Below are 26,505 nucleotides of genomic sequence, written 5' to 3' on the forward strand. Positions count from 1 at the left end.
CCAAAAACTTAAACACTATGGCCATACATTGAAAGACACAAATTCTGAGTCTCTCATAATTTCACTGAAAACACATGTGTCTCTGAAAGAGACACTAAGCAGCCTATTCGGAAAGGCAATCCCACACTGAGTTGCAAGTCCACCTTCTCTGCTCTTACTCATGTCGCACAGCTGCTTCCTACGTGGGTACTTCCACTCATCTCAAGGAGACATGCATGGAAGACCACTGGCACTCATGCCACTTTCTCAGAGCTGTGCAGATACTTGACTTCAGTAAGCAGAAGCCTACATAGCCATGAGGCAGGGGTCCCACTGATTTAGGAGCTAGCTTTCTGTCATATGACTACTGAATCTTATGAAATGGATAGGTATACTTAAAATAATATAATTTTTAGCAAAATCATACCTCCTTTACTCCCAAGTAAGCAGCATCTCACTGTGTTAATGAGAGGTATAAAATGAATGAGGTACTCTTTTTATAAAACGGCAAAATCAGGTATTTATGTTTGTATCTGGAAGTGTACTTACGGTCTAGGTACAAATGAGACATGAAACACTTCTTCCCCTCTTCCAAGAGAAAAAATAATCTGTACTCTGTACACCCTACACAGCAGACTGAGTGACAACCCAGCTATATTTCCTGTATCCCTGCTAGGAATTCCAGCTACTGGAGAACAGCATTTCCAGTCCAATGTTTACATAGGTGCACATCCACTTCAGGGAAAGTTGTTATTTACTTGATTTTTGTGTGATTTAAAACTATTTAAATCCAATAATCTGTCTTCCCCTCTCCCATTCTTATTGTGACTAGACTAATACCATGCATGACTTTGCCACAGTGTTTTCTTGAGCTGTTGCCTTAACAGGTATTCAAAGCAGATGTAACATAGGAGTTGGTGATAAACTAAACTAAAACCAAAATGAATCTAAGCAAAGGCTGTTGATGGCTGAAGCAGGGAGATGTGATTCACCTCACATGTAGTCAGGGTCAGCTTCTGTGCTAGAAATCCTCCGATGGATTCAAAGAGCTGGTTCAAAACCTTTCCCCTCAACACAGTGTCACAGACCCCGTACAGACTACCAGAAAGAACCAAAAAGTTGAACCAGCACCAGCAAGGTGGCAACAGCAGGGTCTAGGGAATGGCGCAGCTACTAACCAGCTCTCCTACCCACGGATTAACAACGTGGAGCCACATCAGTGGAGGCTTGTTTGGCTGCTCTAGCCCTTCCAAGCTGCACTTCTCCACATCCATTATGCATTACATTAATGATGCCGTGTGGTTACTTACCATCATTTCCACCAGCTGGGTGATGCTGTATTGTTTATGTCACAGAGGAATTTGTCCTGCTGAAATGTGTGATGTCTGAACTGAATATCAGGAATTTGTTTTATCTGATTAAATTTTTATAACAACAGCTATGAGAGACCAGTTTTGTACTACCCACTGCTCCGAGTTATCTAGGCTGTGGACCAGTAGATATGCACCAGTGGAACTAAGAGAAGGAGCTGACCCACCTCTACACTACAGCAATATTCATAAATAAGCACATGTTCTCTGAAAGCATATTCTACTCCATTTTTTTCAAAAGCAAGAACATCAAAGTTTTGTCATATGCTGGCTCTTTCCTGGCCCACTAAACTGAATATAAGCAAAAAAAACCCCAAACCAAAAAAAACCCAAGAAAACCCTCATATGATGAAACTAGAACTGAAATGTAATGTTTTAGCCATGGTGCATGTATACAACAGGACAGGCAACGATACAGTACTTTAATCTGTATTGTCTATATAAAACATTTATTTTTAAGCTCTATAATGGTATTATAGAAATACATAGAATATTTTATAGAGTGTATTTTAGTGTACTCACTGTGAAAATAACACATTTATTAAGACAGGTATTCTTATGTCCAAACGTTTTAAATATATGCACTTCTTTGCCTTGCAGTATTATGTTACTTTGAAAAACAAAATATCAATATTTTATTCTTTGCTCCTCACCAGAATCTTCTCATTCAGATTTCCCTGGGTCATCTAGGGTGCTCACTGCTGTGAGATATTTTATAAAAACCATGAAAAGTACTTAGATTTGTAGATTTCCTATATTTGTTTGCATTCATGTCTAGTGCACATAGCTTGCCGTTCAATTCTCCAAGTGCCTTCTTCATAAGTACAGTGACATATAGTGCATTCATCAGTTTTCACCTCCCGGCCTGCTGGAATGACAACGGTTTCTGCAAAGCAGTTCGGGCCTAAAAAAAGGAAAGAGTTTATTATGCGATACCCATAGCACACGGTAATCCAGCATAGTTCAGTTTTAGTCTCGAGCACAGAAAACCTAACACAAAGTGAGTAACGCTGGGCACATTAAACAAACGTGAGCATGGCGCACAAGGCATAAAAGCAGCAAAGAGAGCAAGGACCCTGCCCTCCGATGTGGCTAGACGTTTTCAGTACGGACTGTCCTGCCCTCCACAGGGGAAGGTGCAATAAAGCCTTTCTGTGAAACACGCAACTGTGACAGAGACCTGGGCACAAACTGACGACGCAGATGAATACAGATTTAAGCTAAAGAAAAAGCCAGCTACTGATAACGCAACAGTGCTACTGTAGGCTACTAGAGAGCTGATTATAAATGTTACTACTTTTTTTCCACTGGAAACAAGCATTGTATTTTGTGTAGTAATCAAAGTATCAGATTAGTTTATTTTCCATTTCATGAGAACATAGTCCTTTGCCAGTAGAATGGAATAGCTCCAGCCTCTTCTGAATGAAGACACTTTTCGTGTATAAAACGAAATATTCCATTTTATGTAAATCAGCAAGTCTACAAACACCTCTTTTTATAGTACACCAAAATAACTTCATTTCCAAGGACGAGGCAGGGGAACAATCCACGAGCACAATGTTCACAAGACAAATCTGGTTCTTTCAAAAGGTGACATCCTCGCATCTCTCTGCTGCACAAGGCTTCGAGTGCTGTATTCTCTACAGTTCTGTTAAAAAAGAAGTCTATTTCTGTGTTGAAAATCCACACGCACTTGTAAAGCAGCACTAAACCCTACCAGTCATCTCCTATCTATAAACACTGTCGTGTCCTCAGGGGAACTCGGCCCTTCCATTCACTAAGCACACACAACAGCTGCTCAGGCAGAGCCTGGCCGCTCAACAACACTTTGGTACCACTATCCATCAGGGTAGGATGTGCAGTAGGGGCCAGCATATATCGATCTCATACAGCTGAAACTCTTCAAAGAATATGGGTGTGCAAAACGCTTATTGACTGCCAACCTGTTTGCCACACAAGTACATAAATCACAGATGAGGCTCATTGCCAGGGGTCTACTCTAAGACCTAAGCCAAAGAGTATGGCTGCTTCTTCTAAAGAAATGTATTTATTTTTTTAAGTGCCTCCTCTGAAAACCAAAGGTAGGGGCACGCTGCACATTTGAAAGCACAAACCAAATAGTTCACAAATCAATTTTAGTAGTTATCTCTTTGGATCAGGTTATGTGTTTGTGTACTGACACAGCAGCCTGAGAATTAGATGCCAAATTGACAATAATAAAGGCCTTTCCTCACTGAACAGTTACCCTCTAGAAGAGACCTGCAAGACTTGCAGAAATTTACTTCACCAAGTCGTACCCATTAATCCTCTGGATATTTAAGCCAGTATTTTATTTTAGGACTGACTGTTGACAAGTATCTCTAACCTGTGGCTTCTTCCATAGTTTTGGGTGGCTTCTTCCCCATTCGAGGCTCAGAATGCAGAACGGATAGCAAAATACAGCATATCTCACGTAAAATTACCTACTTTACTAACCTAATGTTACTGCGATACTTTTGTGTTTGCAGCCCCCTCAGTCTGTCCATGCAAAGTATCACTGGGCTGGACAACACAGGGAGGGCTTCGGGGTGGAAGACATGCTCCTGGGTCCCACCGCACACTGGCAGATAAAGTAGCGTTATTAACTATGCTGTCCTCGGTGGAACTGTAAAAGATTTCAACTCTAACCTAGATAATTCTGTTTCAGTTAAATACAGTATTCTTCTTGCACCTAATAAACTTTCGTCCCAAGATGGGTTCACCAGCACATTAGGTAAAGATACCTGAATATTTTGCATGCTGGCCTGTAATAGCCCCATGATTTACAAAGCTGTATGATATAAAGAGTTAAAATATTAAAAGCGGAATCTACTTTCCATTGAGAATTTCTATGAAACCTACAAGACCACTTGAAATTTAAACACTATGTAAAAGGCACAAGAGGAACAAAAGTGATGTTAATCCCCTATGCAGGATTTACTTTGTTCTGGGAAAGTAAATGTTACAGGCTATACTTGGTTATAAAAACCAACCAGGGAATGAGGTAAAAACAGTGCAACACACGCAATATAATTCACCAGGATTCAGAATGTAAATGCCTCCATTCACAATTAGCAGCACCTTAATGCCATGTGTGACAAGTCCTTCTTACATCAGAAAGTTATTACAGATACAAGTTAGCCCTAAATTGTTAAACTATTTAATATGGGGGAAAGTCATTGCTTTGGTAAATCTACAGAAGAGCAATAACCATCTACTTGAGAAAGGGACCCTACAAAAATAAATGACAGCAACAAATATTTTTTTAATATCATGCAACTTTTCTATAGAAAATTGCCTATTTTCTGGTTCTGCATTTGCACCCGTCATTACTGTAACTGCAAATCCTATGTAGTTCTTAGACTGGCAATAGTCAACTGGCATCCTTGCCTCATCTTTTTCTTTGCAATATCGCGTGCGCACAATATTGTGGTTAATGTTACAGAAAAGGTCATCAATGAAAAGGCTGAACTGACTGTATTACTGCAACACCATGCACATAAATGTCAGTACAATATAGTGTCCAAACACAGGAAAATAATTCCACAACTCTCCTTTTATCATTTCTCCAAACCCTCAGACTTCTTCTAGGGAAAAAAATCACTGAGCTTCACCGCAAACCTCATTCAATTTTGAAGCTGTACAAGCTAGTCCTGGCTCTTGGTGTCCTGTGGCTCCCTTCCCACCGAGCCGGTGACACTCATCCCTTTCCTTTTCCTCTGAGGAGCAGACACAGAAACCAGGCTTACATGGCTGGATTGGCCCGAGGCGACCAGCCTGCAGTGACGGGGGATACGTGGGGCACCAGCGGTGGGACCCTCGGTGCGGGGCTGCCCCAGCGGCACCAGCGCCTCCAGCAGCCCTTCCCCGGCCCCTGCCAGTCGGATGGACGGTGCTGATGAAGCAGCTAATGATCCGATTCTCTGTCTGCCTAAAAGGACAGTGGGGAAACTGAGGAATCGAAGATTTTAAGCAGACAGTGGGGCAAGGAGGCAGAGCGGGCACACAAAGGCTGGTGTTAAGACTCATGAGTGCCATTTCCTCATTGTCCCTTAGCAGAGAGAGGCAGAAGCACGTCTCCTCCACATTCAGAGTGGATAAACTGCCCTGAAGGCACAGCATTTGCTGAAACTACTGCTTTACTTAAAACTGGGCAGTTTATATTGATTTAGCAAGATTTTCAGCTTCCCATCACAAAGGGCAAGAAATTTCTGAGTTTTTAAAAAGTTTGCAAAATTACCTGACTTAGCACATGAAAAGCATTTCCAAGTAAATCAGGGCTGTTCCAACTCCAAAGCAGCGGTGGGCTTTCTGACTAGATGTTGCTGTTGCAGGAGCAATGAATCTCTTCTCCTTGGTCTACAAAGCAGGCTGCCTGCTTTCTGAGCTCCTGCTTGGTAACACCGCTACTGTGCCTGACTTTAGCACCCAGTGCTCGTTCAATGCAGCAGTGGCTTGTTTGAGCTTGTTTGTTCTATAGTATAAACCTCCTGGGCCCCACCCGCAACTGTATACACTTATATAGCTCTAAGGAAGTCAGCAGTGCTGCACTTTTTCACAGTAGATGAAGATCTTGCCATATTATCACTCTTAAATCTGGCAGAATATTCAATATGACATATTGTACCAATTCCGAGTGCAGCTTGAAATCTACCACGACATCATTTGTCTTCCTGAAGTATATACTGGCACTGTCAGACTCTGCTTGAGCCATACCATGCTGGTATCAGCAGAGATTTCTTTCCTAGGGCTAAGGCACAGTTGCTGCCATCTCAGCGATGTCTCAAAGCAGCGAGTTCAGTGTAAATCCTCAGTTCTCACACTGAGTGCCAGATTGGCATGCAGCTCCCGGCTTCCCCGCATCCGAAACAGTGAATCCTAGCTTCCAAAAGCAACATTTATACTGGGATCTAAGGAACTAGAAAGGCAAATGTACTGGGTTTGCGTGACAAGGTTTTGGTAGCAGGGGGGCTACAGGAGTGGCTTCTGTGAGAAGCTGCTAGAAGCTTCCCCTATGTCTGATAGAGCCAATGCCAGCCAGCTCCAAGATGGACCTGCTGCTGGCCAAGGCCGAGCCAATCAGCAACAGTGGTAGCACCTCTGGGATAACACATTTAAGAAAGGGAAAAAAACTGCGCAACAAACTGCAACTGAAAAGAGGAGTGAGAAGATGTGAGAGGAACAACTCCGCAGACACCAAGGTCAGGGAAGAAGGAGGGGGAGGAGGTGCTCCAGGCGCCAGAGCAGAGATTCCCCTGCAGCCCGTGGGTAAGACAATGGTGAGGCAGGCTGTCCCCCTGCAGCCCATGGAGGTCCACGGTGGAGCAGATATCCACCTGCAGCCCGTGGAGGACCCACACCAGAGCAGGTGGATGCCCGAAGGAGGCTGTGACCCCGTGGGAAGCCCGCGCTGGAGCAGGCTCCTGGCAGGACCTGTGGACCCGTGGAGAGAGGAGCCCACGCTGGAGCAGGTTTGCTGGCAGGACTTGTGACCCCGCGGGGGACCCACGCTGGAGCAGTCTGTTCCTGAAGGACTGCACCCCGTGGAAGGGACCCATGCTGGAGCAGTTCCTGAAGAACTGTAGGCCGTGGGAAGGACTCACGTTGGAGAAGTTGGTGGAGGACTGTCTCCCGTGGGAGGGACCCGACGTTGGAGCAGGGAAGAGTGTGAGGAGTCCTCCCCCTGAGGAGGAAGGAATGGCAGACACAACATGTGATGAACTGACTGCAACCCCCATTCCCCGTCCCTCTGCAGCGCTGTGGGGGAGGAGGTAGAGAATTTGGGAGTAAAGTTGAGCCTGGGAAGAAGGGAGGGGTGGGAGGAAGGTGTTTTAAGATTTAGTTTTTATTTCTCATTACCCTACTCTGATTTGATTGGCAATAAATTAAATTAATTTCCCCAAATTGAGTCTGTTTTGCCCGTGACAGTAATTGGTGAATGATCTCTCCCTGTCCTTATCTCGACCCAGGAGCCTTTCGTTATATTTTCTCTCCCCTGTCCAGCTGAGGAGGGGAGTGATAGAGCGGCTTTGGTGGGCACCTGGCATCCAGCCAGGGTCAACCCACCACAGCTTATTTGGTGGTTAATTCATTGAGAGTTTATAACAGGATCCTCACCCCTTAAATGCTTAAAAACTAAAAAAGTTTAAAAATATTATTGGGGTTAATGCTGCTACTGTAATTTTTTTCAAAGTCCTTACACTGGTCCTGTCAAAAGCTTCCAATGACTTATATGTTATGCTTCAGTGTTGACAAATGCAACAATCTAATTAAAATGCAAATTTTGTTATCTCGGAAGAAAACAGCCGATACCAATTATCAGCAGAGAATATCCAAGCCACTCACCTACAGAAGCAATAACGCCTGTAACCTTGACAACCTTGCAAGAGGCTCTCTGAAGCTTCTCCTCTTCCTAATAGCTGCCTTTTTAATAGCTCCTTGCAGCAGTCAAATAGGTCACTTCCAAGGTACCTGATAGCAGTCCCATCTACCCCGACAGTTTTATGGCATTCATCATTGTGGCATTAGAGCACTTCGTAAATGACATAACCTCAACGTTTATCTTAGCCCCTATTTTTTTTATTTACTTTTTTTTCAAATTTATTGGAGAGATTTCCAATGGTTACAACATGAAAAGACAGATCCTACACTTTGTCCTGTAAGTCTTGAGAACTATTTATACAAGAAATAGCTGTGCTGGGTGACATTAGAGGTCCACCTGCACCTGCAGCAGCCAAAAGGAGATGCATGGGGAAGTATACGGGGACAGAGCAAGCACATGTACCCAGCTTCCAGCACTTTCTGAATCAGAGACTTTGTAAACGGCTCTTGTGTGCTGAGTTCATGGATGGAGTTAATAGATTTCTTTATGATTAACCTCTCCAACATCCTGCTGAACCCATATAAACAGTACTTGGTGGCAAGGAGGTCCACAGCTCTTGCACACAGGGTAGAACAGTTTTCTGTTGTTGTCTGACGCTTTCCACCCACTACTTAAACTTGGTATCCCCAAATCCTCATAGTGGAAGAGGCAGTAACAACCCTTTGCCGTGTCATTCATGAGCTTATAAGACATGTACCATGCTTCCCTCCCATCACCTTACCTGCAGCCTGAGAAGGCCGGTTCTGCACACCCACCGTCCCTGCTGACCTCCCCAGACCTCTCCCAGTTCTGCTACCTCCTTTTTGGGCTGTGAGGACTGGACCTACACACCACACGCAAGTTGTAGAAACACCATGGACTTGTACAGTCGCACAGTGATATTCCCTGTTTTGTTTCCCATTTCCCTCCTACTTCCTGACATTTGCCTTTCTGTTGTGACCACTGATGAAAAAGTTGAGCTGACATTTTCAGGACACTATGAATTTTATACTAGATAAAAATCTTACAGAAACAAATGTTTCATTACACTCAAGTCAAATCTGCTGCTGCCTTTCTGCGTTATAGGAAAGTTTCACTTTCCAGCAATGCTACTTGACAGTCCTCCATGTACACCAAGAGTGTTCCTGTTGTTCAGTAATTTCAGGAACATGCCAGGGAAAGTGAAGCCTTCCCTCCCACCTTTCAGATCTTCCTTCTTTCTGACATTTTGAGACTTCCTCCAGGATCTATTGCAGGTGCCAGAGAGACAAATGAAATGCCGAGCAGGAAGAAGAGATGTAAACAAGCTCCCTGCCTGCATTTCAAGCTGCCTGCTGCTGCAGATGACCTGGGATGCCACAGCACAAAATCAAGGACTCTTCTGCACCCCAGCTTCAAGTTACACCGTGGAGCTAGGACAGCCAAGGACCAAACCATGGATAAAGGGTGGCTGTGCCTCCCTCCCAGCACACTGGGACACAAAGTCCCTTACGCACCTGCTGAGATACTTGAGATAGGTTTTGAAACATGCTAACGCAGCATGGCGAGACAAAATAAGGCTGCTCTGCCACATAGCACTGCAGCAGCAAGATTTTTGAGATGCAGGCATTACCTCCCTCATCCCTCTCAAATCTAATCACTTCCTCCAGAGATGGTATCGGTACCTACTTTGTGCCCTTCCAATCTCTAATCTCTTCTAAAGGGTCTGTATCTCCCTGACTTGATTTTGTTTCCCTCTCATGCGGATATATATATAATACATCTATCTCCTGCGAAACGTCAGCTCGGAAGATAAAGCACAAAAAGCAGCTGGCAATAGTCTGTGACTAGGAATATAGCAGACTCTCATTCTCTCACAAAAATAAGTTCATCACCCCTGCTGCTGTCACGATTCTGACTGCTCCCAATCCGGTGCAACCTTTTACTTGCCTCAGTACCTTTGGACACTACTGAACCAAATCCAAAAGCGAGTTTTCAATTACAGAAGAAGGATTCAGGTAGACCCAATTTTAAGAGCAATTTGGGACCCTGAAGAACCATGTACTATTTCTGTGGTTTATCAGTGCCTTAAGATACTGGCAGCCAGAGAACCATGGCAAATATCCTAACAGACTTCCAGTAAATGTGTATATATATGACAGGGAGAAGAAAAATAAAGGTATTCATCCATTTTGTGATTTTACCTAGCTGCTACGGGAAGTAACAAAAAGGCAGTGTTTGCAATGTGCTACCATTCATGAAAGCAGCATTTCGTTCATGCTAGATAGAGCCTTGGTGCTTTTAAGAATAATAAAACCCCTCCCTCTGTTAGGGTCATGTTTTGTTAGATACACAGGGAACTGACAGATTGGGAGAAAATCTGCCAAGGGCAAAACAATTAAAAATAACATTTTGCCACCTAGTTTAGAAGGGTGGGTATAGCAGCATCTGCTGTGAGTGGACAGACAGAGGAAAGCTCAATGAAGTTCTCCTGTAACTAAATGAGGTGATCATGTCCTCAGTGGCACTGCTGTGACAAAGTGGGTATCAAAGCTCCGGCATTCGCTGTAGTCTTAAGTGTGCCTCTGTGTGTGCGCATGTGTGTGTGCACGTGCTTTAATCCAGAAGATAAAACAAGCTATAATCTTACTTAGAGCTGGGTTTTAATATTCTGCTTATGAGACTCACAAGCCCTGTTTATGATGAAGTGCTGTTGTTTTAATTTTTCATTTATCATGTGTGACAGCACTGTTGATTAACGTTTTGTTCTGGCCCCAGTCCTAGAAATTGGAGGAGTGTCCAAAAATCCCATAGAACACAAAACAAAGCCACGACGGCCACTGGACTGATCCTTTCCACCACTGCTTCTTCCCAACTCTGATTCTCCATCGCCTTGCACTTTGCAGTGACGTTAGCACCCCTGGAATGACAATGCCAAATGCTACCCACACCAGGGCTGCACAGTTACTTTTGCACAGATAGAAATTGCTTGCAGGAAGGGAACTGTCCATAATCCTGCCACCGCTGCTGTCTCCTTGGATTTTAATGTGTATTCAGAGAACAGAATTTCAGATATCTGCTTTTGTGTACCGAACAAAAAGAAGCAAAGGAACATCGAACAGTACACAATCCAATACCGCATGAGCCAAACAGAAAGCCTCGGAGCATAAAAGGGCCAAATTAAATAGGAGGCTCGAGTGCCATAAACTACATCAAACAACTTCCTTTATCAGAGAAAATATAGAAAGACTTGAATACTTTACTTAAAATGATTTTCAAAAGTCCTGTGACTTGTAAAGGGATATTGTGTTCCACCCAGAAACGGCACCAATTAGACATGAGCTGAACATTGTGTGTATCTTACAGAAAATTATATAAACACTCAGAAGCCGGCAAGCTGTACATCAATTTTGTGCTCAGCTTTCTCGCAGCTCAGTCACCACCCAGATGATTAGGGAAATTAGAGGCACCAGGCTTGAACGCATTGGGAAAACTCACGTCAGATGCCTCAGACAACAGAAACACTCGGGGGCTGGTGCTGCTCACCTGCAGCCCAGCTCACCTGCAGCCCTGCCTGCTGGGACCCGGTCTTCACTGATGTTACGCTCGCAGAAAGCCGCCTGCCTGCACTCCCCCCAGCTCTCTGCTCCCCACTGCACCGGCCAGGCCAGATGGTGAACCAGCCTGGGCTAAAGCTGGCCTGGAAGAGAGGAGCGTGGTTTGGGTCCAGGAGATGCCCTGCAGTGCAGCATCCTGCAGAGATGCTTGCAGTGGAGCGGAACCCAGCAGCTGCATGGGAGCAGAGGTACGCAGCAAAAGCATCAGCTACTTGCTTGGAAACTATTTCTGAAGCCCAGAGAGGAAGGTCACGTCTAAGAAAACAAACAGATGCATTGCTAAATGTTCCCTCGGTTACAGAAACTGCAGAAGCATCGCCAGGCACTGCGGGGACAGATGGACTGACAATGGTGGTGGAGCATGGTGTGGGCTGCACCGGGGTGAGCTGCTGCCTGCCCCAGCACACGTAGCGTGGGGGCTTAAAAGCTCTGCTGCTGAGGTTAACGGGGCTAATCCTTCCCTTTCTTAAGCTGCTTATTCATCCCAGTGACCCTGCTGGGCTCAGTGCAGTTACTGGGGGCCTGGTAGAAGACCTGCTCAGCACTAAGTCATCTTCTTTGCACTGGGAAACATCAGCTTATGCTTCAGACTAAGCAAGCCGTGTGAAATGCCTTTTTTGAAAGATCCTCAACAAGTTATCCTAAAAACTATTATGCAAATTTAAATAGACTCTGCATTTCTAAAAGCACGCACTACAGGCCGGTAATTTAATGCATCAGAGACCTGCTGCAAACGCTAGAACTAAAAGCACATTTTAATTAGCCAAAACACTGCAGCACTGGTAGGCTGTAGCATCTATCAGACAGGTTAGTTAGGTTGCTATTAGTTAGCTATTAGGTCGCTGTTAGTTAGGTTATGCACAGGATTGTATGTGTCCTGAAACACATACTAAATGCAGGACGCTAATGAAGGAAAAGATTTTGAGAATTATTATAGAAAAATCCCTAAAAACTTCAACTAAATTGAAAGCTGAAGTGGTACCAAAGTACAGTATAATGCTGCTTTGGCAATGAAGTAGAATCTAAATGAGTATATTTTTCCAGTCACTATAGAACACTGGGTAGCGAGAATATGGTACGCAAGGATGGCCAGTGGCTACTTACTGCTACAAGCAATTATTCAATCAAACCAACAAAACATTATCAGTCAAGCATCAGCCATTTTTTCACCCCATTTTAGAATAAATACACTGAATGCTGTTAAATCAGGGGTTATCTTTCTTACTGAGAATGATTTATATCAAAGTACTGAATGTAGCATCATTCAATTCCAGAAAGACTATCACAGCAGACAGTGACAACTCTCCCAATTAAATAGTGCCCTTGCAAAATTAGGTGTTTTATAAGGGCTTGGTTTGGCTTTTTTGTTGTTATTTTGGGTTTTGTCATCATAACCGATGCTTTGGGTTTTTTTTGTTTTAGTTATGACCTTAGGGGCTTGCCTACACAGACAGATTTCCAGCTCCTCATCCAAATTCACTAGAGTTGGTTTGCTCTGGTTGCAGTCATACAGACGTACCTAGCATTTCTCTCTCTAGGTAATCTGCTGCTGAAGTGATACACACTAACCTAGAAAACGGCATCTCCACTGAAGGAGCAGCAGTTTGGGGTCTCAAAGACCCGTGTAACCCTCTCAATACAGACAAGCTGTGAGCAATGTTGGCAGCTGCAGAAAAAGGGAACAGAAATTGAGACTCTTGGAGGGAATAAAGTTTGTGCAATAACATAAAAAGTGGTCCGTCACGTCTGAACTGCTCAGGTTCTTACTCAGAGACTTAGGTCCTGTGGCAGTTTCTAGACTGTATCTGCAATGTTGTGCTCGTTTTATCAATTTCCTTTGAGTTACATGACAAAAGGTAAGAACCCAGCCGAGACCAATCCCAGCGCAACTGTTATTTAAAACATAAAAAAAACAGTTCCACAAAGGACTTCAATATATACTGAAGACCAATCACCTTCTCTGCCCCTTCTACCTTTCTTATTTAGAATGTTGCCAAAAATCTGCCTCCTAAAAATAAAGAAATAGCACCCTTTATTACAGGGATAGAAGTGACAGGGATCTATGCTGAAAAATGAATTATAATTGTCGGCATGTCATACATCACTTTAAAATATAATGAATTCTAACAACATCCTTTGCCATGCATTGTTAGCTTCACTGATTGAAATAAGAAGCTGTACTTCTAAAGAACAGGTGTAGTGCATGGGAATCAGAACAGAAACTGAAGAACCTGTTTACTCACCAGTCCTAATGAATTACTACTATCTTCACGTGTGAAAATTTACAAAATATACAGTTGTAATTGCTGGTTGTTTTAAAATGATACTAATATTTTGTGAATATACCTGTAAAGAACAGAGATGTTAAGTTTTCCTAAGAAAAAATTCTTTATCAACTTTAAGATGCACCTAAGTTACTCTGCAACTGAGAAAAATCACAGTATTTTTATGAGCAAAAGAGAGTTTATGCTTTGCCCTCCATGCTGCTGAATCAATAATTTTACCTTTTCTTTCCCTTTAATGATTTTCCCCTGGTGGTTATGAAACACAGCACTGAGAGACTTTGCTTTGGAAAGACTGTATTTTGTACCCGTTCAGGAAGCCGAAGAGAAAAGATCAGAAAAATGTTGCTGTGAGAGCACACCCTTCCTGCCCCTGGTACCCTGAGCAGCTCTGCTCCCATGGCCAGCCAGGATGCGACCCGGGGAAAGTCTGGCATCGGTCCCTACTCCAGTGCATTCCTCCTCGACAGCCACAGGCCTGGGGATAAGTCACTCGGCACCCAACTTTGCCACCTAAACCCGAGGGATCTGGTCCGAGCCAGCCGTCTGCGGCCCCCGTGTACGGAGGGAAAGGAAGAGGCACCTCCAGGGGCCAAATCATCACACCTCCTTCAGACAGGTGCTGCCACAACACTTCACGAGCCTGGTCTACAGGTTGTCCCCTTCACCAGCACGCAGATGCCCTCCTCGTGTTTCAGCCCAGTTTCTGACATGGGCTCGTACCGCTTTCTTACCTTATCAAGGTCTTGCACAGAATAAAGACTGAGATGCTAAAACAGCATAGCTATTTGGACCATAGAAATACTCAGGATAAGAAGGGGTGCACCAAATTATAGTTATTATTCTGTTAATCAGAAACTGTCAACAAGCCAGAGCTGCAAGTTTAAGAGCCCATTCCTGAGGAGACCTCACATACTCAACTTAGGACCATGTCTAAAGACAGCTGTTTAGAAATGCAACCGGGTACTAAGTAAATCTAAATATATTAAGTTGCAACATGGAAATGCATCACTGACTATGAGAAGTTAATTCACTCTTGTTTCCGTTTGCATCACCCTTACACAACTCATGAATCAACAACTGGCTAACAGAGATGCTTTGGGGTAGGAGGAGTGGGAAACCAGTAGACGGAAGGGTGATTCATTGCAAAGGCAAAAGAGTAGGAAGCCACTGTTGTTGGAAGAAACCAAATTAGTGGGATTGCAAGCAGGAAAGCAGGCAGGGTGACTGGCAAAACGATTTTAAGGGATCATCTCTTTGTGCAGATGGAAAGACAGGTGATTTGAAGTGAGAGACATGAATTACGAAAGATACTGGAACTGGTTTTGTTAAATGCAAAGATTGTCTCTGTGAGTTATACAAATCCTTTCATCTCAGAGAAGTGCAGCAGCACAGAAAGTGCATGTCACTCACAGGGGCAGACAAAAGGATATGCACTACCCAAAAGAAATCTTCCACATACTATCGCTCAACTTCTTCATTTCTGGTGTCTGAATCCAGCACTTATTTTCCCATGTGCTGCGAAGTTAAGACCACCATTTGATACTGCAGCGCTCTTCTCCTGTGATGTTATTAGCGCACACTCTTTCTTTCCATTACACAGGCGTGTGAAATTGGGAAGAGCACAGTAAAGGAGTCAATCTCCTTAGAGCAGCCAGATTTGTATGTACATGGATGGATGTCAGCTGGGTCAGGGTCTAGTGAAAGAAATGTAAGGTGATGATGATGATGATGATAAGCCGAATGTTTCCTTCAGCATTACCCCTGCAACTTTTTAAGAGGTATCAATGGATCTAGTTTGCATATTTAGCCATCCACTGTAATGTCAGAGAGTGGGCTGTTTTGGCTAGGAAGATGCAACAGTTCATCCCAGTCAGACAGCAGGATACAGACACAGCTTCAAAAGAAATCAGGGCTCATTTGGAGCCCGCTGTTTTTAGCCAATGCAAGCTCACAATCTAAGCCGCCAAAATTCATATAATGGAGGTTGCAAAGATGTCTGCTCCTCTGAGAAGGAAGAGACAAGATATTCCCAGTCAGCAGCTGAACTATTTAAATGTCCTACCACTAAGCCAAAAGCACGTGAGGATGCAGGCACTACCAACATTACTGAAGCTCCTGTTCACAGGAGTAGCCATCAAGCTCCAGCAAAGATGCTCTGGGAAAAGTAAGACATCAGATCAGGCCTTTCACTAAATTAACAGTCCAGAAAACTCTGTCCTGACAAAAACCAAACTGGCTTCCAGGCAATGGCCCCCAAGATGGCTAAGCTGGCACTGGTAGCCTGGGCTGCTTCCTAGATCTCTCTTCTCTTTTTTTTCCCAACACATCAGACCGCTGGAGCAGTTACTGAGGCGTGAAAGCTAGTCTTTGTATTTACAGTAATAGAATTATTGTAAACCTGTTCTTAAAATATTTCCACATATTATGTGTTTCTTCTTGTAAAATTATCTCCAAAGGCAAGTATTATGGAAAAAAAAATTCTGGGGGAGAAACAGCTGGTGCTTTTATGTTTATCTGAAAGCTATGTTTGTTTTCTCCTAGGCAAAACCAGAGCCTTATGAAATTGTAAATGATTCCCAAGACACTTTGAACTGATTTTCATAAAACTCAGATTAGTGCACTAGAAAAAGAGTAGTAAATAAAATGAAAGCGGCAAAACTAAAAATCACATTTTACTTTTCTAATGAAGTTATTACTCCAAAATGTCCTACAACCAACAATTAAGCGCTTGATTTATGATTACTATGTTAGCTACTTCATTTGTCTTTGGGGTATTCTTCTACTCTACGGTGATAAAAATGATCACTGCTCACCTGCCGCATACACAGCGTAAGCGTAAGGAAGACCTGGGAAGCTGGCGTGGAATGTAAGTTATTAGTTTACAGAAACCCCCTAGAAGACAAAACTAAATTAAAAGGAGGAGCTCTTAATTACAGAGTGGGTCAAAGTGTTGTAAAATATGTGGGATTCAGAGACATGGAAAGGGGATGTTTCCTGGAGAAGAATCGATGTCCGAACGAAGGGGGAATATCAAGCCCGAGAGGAAGAAACCACCAGCTCCTCTGACTCGCTCCCTTTTGCAAGGTGTGGTTTATTCCTGTCTTGCTCAGGGGCTTAACTTGCAAATATTCCCTTTGCACTTGATACCAGAAGCTTTAGCAGCATAACACGTACTTGTAAAGTCTACAGCCATTAATAGATTAGTAATTTCTTTTCTCATTCTTTATTTCAAGTATGTGTGTAATTTATGCATGTGCTACTGAAATCCGTGTATTAACGTGCATAAAAAAATGAGTTCTGTAAGGAATCTTTGTGGAATGAAAGCTTTGGGTGGGTTTTCAAGAGAGGATGGAGAAGTGGTCAGAAGAGGAGGAATTTTAAGGGGTCTCATTTCCACTGGAGAATGCACGAAGACTGGAGGACAGAAGATCCAGTCCACACACAGCAAACAGCTTAAGAGTCATACGATATCTACACTGATTTCCTTCCCTTCTTATTTGTACCTTTTCTTGCTTATTGCATTGTAAACTCTGCACGGCTGAGGTTGTTTCTTGCAAATATTTTTTGCATAGGACTTTGCAAGTTAGAGCCCCAATCCTAATTTGGAAATTAATTACAATAATTGTGATCAACATTTTTCCTTCTATAGGACCATTTAGGGCTTTGCCTGACAGTCCAAATACTAAGTGTTAGTTATTTGACATCACTACTAAATTATGAAGTAACAAATCTCATTGAACAGTGAGTGAAAGTTAAAACATAAATGAATTCTCTCACACATGTGTTAGAAGGAAACAAAGAACGACCACAGTCAGAAGAGCTTTCAGGGCTCTAACATTAGTAACACAAACATACCCACACATGGTTAACACTCAAAAATTAACAAGGTGGTTCTGCAGTGATTGAGTTGCATACGTATCTGTATCCACCAAACACTAAAAAGCCACTCGTTGTAGTGCTGGGGGAGCTGGCAAATATTTCAGCTTCTCCACAGACTCCGTGACTCTATAAACCTTGCTCATGTGTCCCCTCCTCCGCCTTCTTTCCAAAAGGAAGAGTGGCAGCTTTTTCAGTCTCTTCTCGTCAGCCAGCCCCATCCCCTCCAGCGTTCTAGCTGCTTGTTTCCACACCTTCTCTACGTCTGCTACAGCCTTCCTCAGGTGCAGAGACCAGGACGGCACACAGTGCTCACACGTGGGTGCGCTGGTGGGGAAAAAATGGCACCCTCTATCTTATTCTCATTATCCTTCTTCATTATGGACAGCATTTCTGATTATGGGCAATATTTTGTTGGCTTTGCTGCCTGCCACTGCACATTGAGCTGGTGATTTCAGAGACCTTTCAGTGACCACTGCTGAGCCGCAACTGCTGCTTCCCAGTCTAGCACAGAGGCACTGTCTAGATTATTTACCCTGTGGGCATCACCGTACACTGAACCTTGTCTGTTATCTTTTTACCCACTCCATTTTGTGAGCTACTTTTGGAGATGTTTGCCACTGGTACAGCATCTGACTACCCAAAAGAGCTTCGTACCATCCAAAACTGTGGAAATCAACTGCACGCTCCCAGTTACCGGTTCACTGATGAAGACATTGATCCCCCCAGGAATGAACACAAGAACGCCTTGGCCCCCATGCTCCTTCCATTTTGCTTTCTTGGACTTTCTTTCCATGGATGTATCTAACCATTTTTTCAAATCCATGCAAACTCTTGACAGCCAGGGGAAACCGTGGCAATGACTTCCAGAGTCGTACTCTGCCGTGTACAAAAAAGCACCTACGTCCCTTTGCTTGCTTTGAGCCTTCACCTAATAACTTCATTGAGCTAGACTAGTTCTTTTAATGTGAGAGACAGCAGAGGTGTTATTCAGAGGACGAACAGCTGAAGTTCTTGATAATAAGGATTTTCTCCTTTACGATGCCTTCCAGCCAAGGATTTCAAACCATAACTTGGGATTTACATGCTGTAAGATTAGCCAGAGGTCTATACATTTATATTTTGAGGATCTGCTCACTTTCTTAAGCACAAGAATAGCAATGATTTTTAATACACTTTTTCCCCTTATATTTTGAAAAAGGGAAAATCACCTAAATCCTTTAGATGAAAGTGACAATTTTTCTTAAAATTGCAGTACAGAGACACTAACCAATTTCTAACAACCATTAAATATACTCTTGCTATCTAACGTGCATGTGGAAATAATGCTTCCAGTATTATTATTTACAGGCTAACAAAGGATCATTTTATTTCTAAATTGCAATCACAATAAAAAACAGAATAATTTTTAAGCGAAGTCTTGACCATAATGCTGTGAATAAGACCACTTAAATGCTCTAAAATAGATTAAAGCACTTTGGAATGGAAACTTTTATATAGAATTTGTATCATTCCGGGCAAATTACATCAAGGAATAAAATACATCAAGGAGTCTCTTCCCTCAAGCACGAGTGTCAGTTGATTTCTACTGTATTAGGAACACTGCTCCAGGTAAAAACATCCCAGCAGCAGGGCAAAATAATCCAGTTGCAAAGATAAGATTCTCTGAGGGAATCATATGCAAACAGAAGCAACCGCTCTTCAAAATGCCAGCAATAAAAAATACAGTTAAACACATCTTCATCTTTGGCTACTGCTGCAAACACCAGAACTGTCAAAGGATACCAGGACTAAGTCAAAATACCCTAATCATGGTTAAATAATCAGCTTGATAAATTTAGATTTCAGATTTTAAGCCTTCTTGGCATGTTGCATCTTCTTCCCTGGGCATAAAGTCTTAGCAAATAAAACAACTCTACACCTGTAATTACGAGGCTCATATTTTAGCTAATTATGGCATATTTATTCATATTAAATGAAACTGCGTTGACAAGTAATGACTGAACGCAGACACTGACAAGTCAGAAAGGGGCAAACTCTTAAAATAGGATAAAATGTCATATATAATGGAAGGCAGCAAGAAAAACTTTGCTTTTTATCTCTTTGGCACTTCCTCTCCTTCGCCTTCACTTCTTTTCAAAGTGGAGCTTTTAAAAGCCGCACTCAGTCACTTATTTTTCCCAGTAACTAATCTGTCCCAAATTCTTCCTGCACACAACATTGCTTTTAAAAGACCATTTCTAACACAGGTTTCTGGTTAAAAGCCAGATTCCATTTCCAGGCTGTTAAAAAGTGAGAAAAAATGTCTAAAGGAGAGGGCTAGACTGCCTAGCCATATTTGACCACATTCGACTCCCATTATGGCCAGACTTCCTATGGCTTGGTTTCTTATTTGTTTGCTTTCTATTAAGAAAAGCTTCCACCTCCACCACATTTATTTTTTTCCCCTTAAGATGCTCCTCTGCTCTGTGTTCAGTTTTCAAATGTGAGCTCCGTGAAAAGAGTGCAGGAAGATTGTGCAGGGCACTCAACCACATAGACTTAGGAGAATAGAGCACCTTAGCCACTCGACAATAGAGGAGGAATGGGGATGATAAAAGAAATTGTGGAAAAAGAAGAGAGTGAGGAAATCAAACAAACAAGCAAGCAAGGGTCCCACACAGACATGTGCATGTCTGCATGTTCAGGAAACCAGGCCCAAGGTGTTAGAAAGATTTCAAAAAAGCTCACGTAGTAAAAATCAAACTTAAGAGCACCCTTCTTCCTCCAGCTATCAGGGCATGAGCATCTCACATCTAAACGAGTTTTCTCAAATCTACGCCACTGCCAAGTCTGTGTGCATTGCAGTCCCCAGCGTCACCCTCGGCACATTATTTTTCTTACTATCTAAGTCTCCCACCTTCCACATACACACAAGAAGTAACACCTTATACGCAATTTTCCTACCTTTTAATACCTTCGTTCTGTAAAATAAAATTACTGTAATCAAACAGCTCCAAGTTCTCATTCGGTTTATCTTTCCGTCTTCACCTCTAGTCTTTCCATCTCCTCCTGCTCCAGTCAGATTTACCTTATTTTCTTTCTTGCCCTTACCCCCTCCTGATTTCCGAGACAGCTGCAGGACCCCATCTGTTGTGCAATAACACAACTTCATGCTGCCTGTTCAAGTACAGACAGTAGACCTGACCAGAAAGGTGCACCGTATCACGTTCTCGCAGACAGGCACCGCAAGTACACCGAGCTGCACATCGATTTCAAGAATACCACGTCATGGAGAGGAATTTGCTTTCTCATCGTGGATGCTGCAATATCATTAGAGGAGTGCACACTGCATGAATTCACCCACACATCTCCTGAACTCCTGCAGAACACTGATAACAAAGCTAGTCCCGACATCTTGACTGTCCCTACCATACCCAGGTATGTTCAAGGCAGACTCAAAAATACTGCTACCGCTTTGGTGCTTCCCAAGAGCAACATGTAAGCGTGCATCTCACCAAGGGGGGTTTTTTTGGTCCTTTTTCCCCCAGCACAAACCAAAGAGTCATATTAAGATTCTAATGGAAATCTAGAAAAACATACAGTATATATTGTCTATTGTTTTTTCAGGAAAGCTTTGGGTTCTTGAAATTTCCATGTTTCTAATTTGGGCTAGACATTGACTTCATTTGATAGCACTGGGGTAATACAGAGTTTCTTCATATAATTTCTTTTTGATCATTAACATTTTCTTTTAAAGGCTTACCAAATATGTAGCATATTGAATACCTAAAAAGAGCTTTCCCCCCCCCCCTCCATCCAGTTTGCCGTGTCACTTACAGTTGCGGGTGTCCCTCGCTCTTTGACTTTTTGCCCTATGGTTATCACAGTTTTTGAGAATGAGCTGCTAATTTAGGCACCAAACGTCTGGTGACTATCCACATTTTTGCTCATGTTTTTCCTGTCTTTCAATTGACTTTTCTAAACCATCCAAAGCCTAAAGATTCCCCATAGGTTTTAACAAAAGAAGTTGCACATGAAGCTTCCAAACCAAAACACTGATGTCATGTTGCTGAAAACAGCTGTATTCATGCACCTGTGCACACACTTATATAAACTGAAATATTAACTCCAAAGTTGAAGTTCAGCCAACTGAGGAGGACTCAAATCTCCTCTCCCAGAAAGAATGACACCGAGGAAACACGGTGAATAATTATGGGCATTTGGACATTGCTAATCTATGATTTTAGTATATTATAAATATATTTATTTGGATGTTCCCTAATTCATGCTTGTAGAGTAATGGTACTGGCAGAAATCATAGACCAAGCAGATTGTAAAGCATCTTTCAGAGCAGTTTTGCATTAATTGCAGCCTGTGAACTTTTAAGGAGGACACAAACAGATACCTGCAATCTTTTAATAGAAATGCTTCAAGTTTCTTTTGGCATAGATTTAATGCACATAAGAAAGCAAAATATACAATGAGTCAGAGCACCAAAAACACTGGAGGATGAACTCGAGTAAGAACCAAGTTTAGCCATCTAAATTTGGACGGGGAACCATCCTTCTGTCTGAAGGATCCTTCCTAAATGGAGCTGCAGGACACAGCTGGGGCTTGCTCTTTCCTTCCAGTATAACCAGGGGATGGGAAGGTTAATTTCTTCTGATAATGGAATTAATACCCTTTGCCTATGTCCCAAACTGCCACACATCGCAAAGGTATTACAGAACTGTTGCAAAACTATCTAAATGTGTGATAAGGATTGCTCCCCAGTGCAGGAATACGTCAGAACATACTTAGTAGCAAGTTCTTAGGGCTCTGGAGAACCTGCCCTGGCTATTTTCCTGATTTTCGGTTTGTAAAAGCTTTACTGAGCTGTTGAAGGATTCGGAAAGTTCTTTAATCAAAAAAAGACCAGGTTTTCAGGCTATTTCCATTCCAGAGATTTAAAGAAGGAAGGTTTGTGTAGCCAAACTTTTGCTTTTACTGTAAAAAGCAAGGATGTGCAAGCAGAAGGACTAGGTACGTGAGCAGAATGGATTCATTTCCCTCCCCATGGGCTTTTATGGCCCATATGTTGGATGAGGAACATCAGTTTTATACCTCAACTCTGCAAGACAGGAATGACTGCTGTGGGTTGGATGGGGGCAGACTCAGCCTGAGAGGTGAATCAGGTGCACGCAGGAACGGGGGGCTCTGCAGCTTCCCGCAGCAAGCAGCTAAAAATACTGCAGATGTCTTTTTTGAGTGGGTCCATAACTTTTAGCAGGAACCAGATGATTGTGGAGAAGTCTGCTTTGGTTCCTTGAAAGTGAGACAGTGGCACCAGAACCGAATTTTTTTTTTTTTATAAGGGCCTGAGATGAGACTTCACTATCAGCTCCTTCATGGAGTAAATAGTGAATATCAGCTATTGCTGCAAAGCTGCAGCCCAGAGCAGCAGTCATCTCACCATTTTTTCTCACAAAATCTGAGCTTTGTAGGGGTTTTTATTCAGTCTATTAAATACTCCACCATGAACTTATATCTGAGAGGGGAAACAAATTCACTGACCCACAAAAGGGCAAAAAAAAGTGAAAAAGTGAAAATTTTGCTCATCATGGAGTCTAAACCAATTTCACCCAAGCATTAATCCTTTATGAAAAGGTTCACCTTTCATTTGCAAGAAGACATTTTCATTGTCAGAATAATATTTCCATTTTCTTTTTGCCAAAACCTCAAAAAATGAATGAATGGAGCTACAAGTTACCCTGTATTTCAGACCACCAGAAGCCAATGTGAGCACAAAATCGGGTTTGTTACATATTCAAAGCCATGGACTATCCTAAGCTCTACAGGCAGACATTTGACACAAAGAAGCCTAGAGCTGCTATGAAAACACACAAAACTTTCTCAACCTGTGCCATATTTAATGCCATAAATCACTGTAACGCTGTTATCATATCACAGTCTATACACAACATTCTTGTTGCAATGTCACTAGCAGGACTTTGTAACAATTAAATAACTTCAGACCATAATTGTGAGTACAAGACCAGAAAGGGTATTTTAAAACATCAACTTCAGACATGATCTGATGCGTTGAAGAAATTTTCTGCTAGGGATGATTAAAAATATGTTGAAAATATACTAGAAAATTATTCTTTTTCTATGTGGAATATGAGAGAAAAAATATTTCATGCTTGCTTCCTTCTAAGCAGCCCTCCATTCAAAAAAGATTTTTGAAAAACTTAAAGAGAATTTAAGCTTTTTTGGTTTTGAAAATTAAAGTCTTTTTGCCTCCCCCTACTTCTTTTTCACTTCTTCCTCTTTGCTTTTATTGAACAAGGGAGGTTAGTTGTGGAAAAGGAAAAAAAGAAGTAGGAAGTAGTTTTAGTAGGAAAACATCTCAAAAAATAAAAAAACCACATTTGCAATAAAACAGGTATTATATGAGAAAGATTTGTAAAAAAAAAAATCCCGTGGACACATGCTTCTTTTCTACTTAATATTGATAAATTTACAAAGCATCTTCCATGGACCTAAGCGTCCAGTCACTTCCATATGAGCTATAAATACAAGCCTATTAAGATTATTTCATCCGATACTGAAATACAGGTGCCTCTAGGGTAGAGCAAAGCAGATACAGTGACATCAGCAAGACTGTATCGATACTTTAGGAACAAAAACTGCTCAAGATGAAATTTGGCCAACGAACGGGGATGAACACACCAGGTGTTACCATGCACGCACGCCTTCCCAAAGAAAGGGCCCACGGCCATCCAAATGCTTCCTAAATCCCCCTCCTGCGAGCTCATTCAATGCGAGCGATCCCGCTGCAGAACCAGTATCTTTCTGCATTACCTCCGCTTATCCTGCATGCCTCTCAGGTGAGTCGGCACTCCAACTTTTGCTGCCATGCAAGACCTTCTGATGTTCTTATACAGAACATCTTTATACTGTAAAATGACAAAGGGCCGTGACAGAGGTCACTTTGACAGGAGTTACAGTAATTTCATGTACGTTTAAGCACAAGGGGCTGACAGGCTGGAAAACCGTCATGTCATGTCAAGTATGAATTCTCTGGTGCTCTAAACTTCCAGAGATCCCTCAAAGGGCATGTTATTTTCTGTGTAGGGTTTTTGCTTAGCTGCTTAACAGTATGAAGGATGAAACCTTTTGCTCTGTGAGCCATTTCAGGTAGCTGTAGCTTATGGCACTGCTGTGCAGCATGCTGTGTCTCAAGGACCCCGTCTCCCTACTCATCCAGCACAGCCTTGCACCTGGGTGTGCCATGAACGCCAGCACCGTGCACAGGGGCATCTGTCCCTCCCCATGAACCCTGGACACTGGGCTTCTCCTGACAAGACCACGTGGCACAAGCAGCCTGTCCTCATGCTGACCATGGTGCAGTATGGGCAGTGCTGATGATTCCAAAGACCAAACAAGATGTCAGACTTAGGGTGCATTTACATATTCAGTCAAATAGGACACAGGACAAATGGAGGGAAGGGTTTTTTTAACGAGGGTGGGAAGAAGGGGAGAACAGAATAACCTGGCTTCCCAAACTCACACCATCAAAGCTTTTTTACTTCACTAATATGTTATATATGGCTATGATAATTAAAAAACTGATTAATTGCAAATAGGAACATGTACTGCTGCTTGATGTAATAATTTCTATATGTATTTGAAACCTGCATTTGCAATGAACATATCAAGTCAATGAAATTCTACCTAGGCTTTGCACTGTTGAGAATATACTGGAGTCACATTCAAATGTGCCACTCAGAAGAGAGATCACACACCCCCCCAACTTCTGTTCAATAAATAGATTGATCTTAGATAATTGTCCTGGTTTCAGCTGGGACAGAGTTAACTCTCTTCTTAGTAGCTGGTACAGTGCTGTGTTTTGGATTTAGTGTGAGAATGATGTTGATTACACTCTGATGTTTTAGTTGTTGCTAAGTAGCGCTTATCTTAAGTCAAGGATTTTTCAGTTTCCCATGCTCTGCCAGCAAGCAGGTGTGCAAGAAGCTGGGAGGGAGCAGAGCCGGGGCAGCTGACCTGAACTAGCCAAAGGGGTATTCCATACCATGGAACGTCATGCCCAGTATATAAGCAGGGGGGAGTTGGCCAGGAGGGGCAGATCATGGCTTGGGAACTAACTGGGCATCGGTCAGCGGGTGGTGAGCAATTGCATTGTGCATCACTGGGTTTTTTTCCCTCCCCCCCCTTTTTTGTTATATTCCTTTTCATGACTATTATTATTATATTTCAGTATTACTATTGTTAGTATTATATTTTACTTTAGTTATTAAACTGTTCTTATCTCAACCCAGGAGTTTTACTTTTTTTTCTTTCCTTTCCTCCTCCTCACCCCACTGGGAGGGGGAGGGGGAAACGGCTGCGTGGTGCTGAGTTGCTGACTGGGGTTAAACCACGACAATAATACACATAACTTATATCGTTGTTTCTGTGTTAAGGTGGCATGCACACAGACACACACGCTCAAATTATTAAGAAATTTAAAATTACCTATCCGTGCAATACGAAATGAAGCACCTATGCACACATATATACGGACAGAGGACCAGCATTGACAGCAACTGAAAAGTAAGAACAGTTGCTTAACTGGAAATTATACAGAATAGTAATATTTAATGCTCTATCAGAGACCCTAACCATGATACAATGTACTACCGTATAATAAAACTTGTTCTGCCATAATTCACTGTCAAGCAAGAAAAAACAGATGAGGGAAGAGAAAAAGATTTCCATTCCCATCATTTTAAACATACAGAAGTTCTAAAATCTCTTTTTTCCACGGTCACAAGGAAACTCAGTGGCTAAGCAGAGGTTTGTATGAACATGTTTAGCAGTGTTCACAGCATGTGAAAAATGAGCCAGATCCATGGCTGTTATACATCAGATTATCTCCATTGACTTTCAAGTATGAGCTTGAATGACTTGCACTAATAGAGCCCTGCTGAGAATGCGGACCAATGCTATTTTGCTGCATAGTTGTTAACTATATGATTATGAATGAGGGCAAGAAT

The 26,505-nt window shown here is 42.5% G+C and overlaps 1 protein-coding gene across 1 annotated transcript in view; it reads right to left on the bottom strand.

Moving 5' to 3' along the window:
- Positions 1–1,789: 1,789 nt before the first annotated feature.
- The window catches only part of VWC2 (von Willebrand factor C domain containing 2), a 56,548-nt gene continuing 31,832 nt past the window's right edge, over positions 1,790–26,505 (bottom strand). The window contains exon 4 of the mRNA XM_050892114.1: positions 1,790–2,253. Within this exon, the coding sequence (XP_050748071.1) occupies positions 2,102–2,253 (152 nt within the window). The 3' untranslated portion in view covers positions 1,790–2,101. The remainder of the gene's footprint in view (positions 2,254–26,505) is intronic.

Source organism: Gymnogyps californianus, chromosome 2 (genome assembly GCF_018139145.2).
Source record: "Gymnogyps californianus isolate 813 chromosome 2, ASM1813914v2, whole genome shotgun sequence".
NCBI classification, from domain to species: Eukaryota; Metazoa; Chordata; class Aves; order Accipitriformes; family Cathartidae; genus Gymnogyps; species Gymnogyps californianus.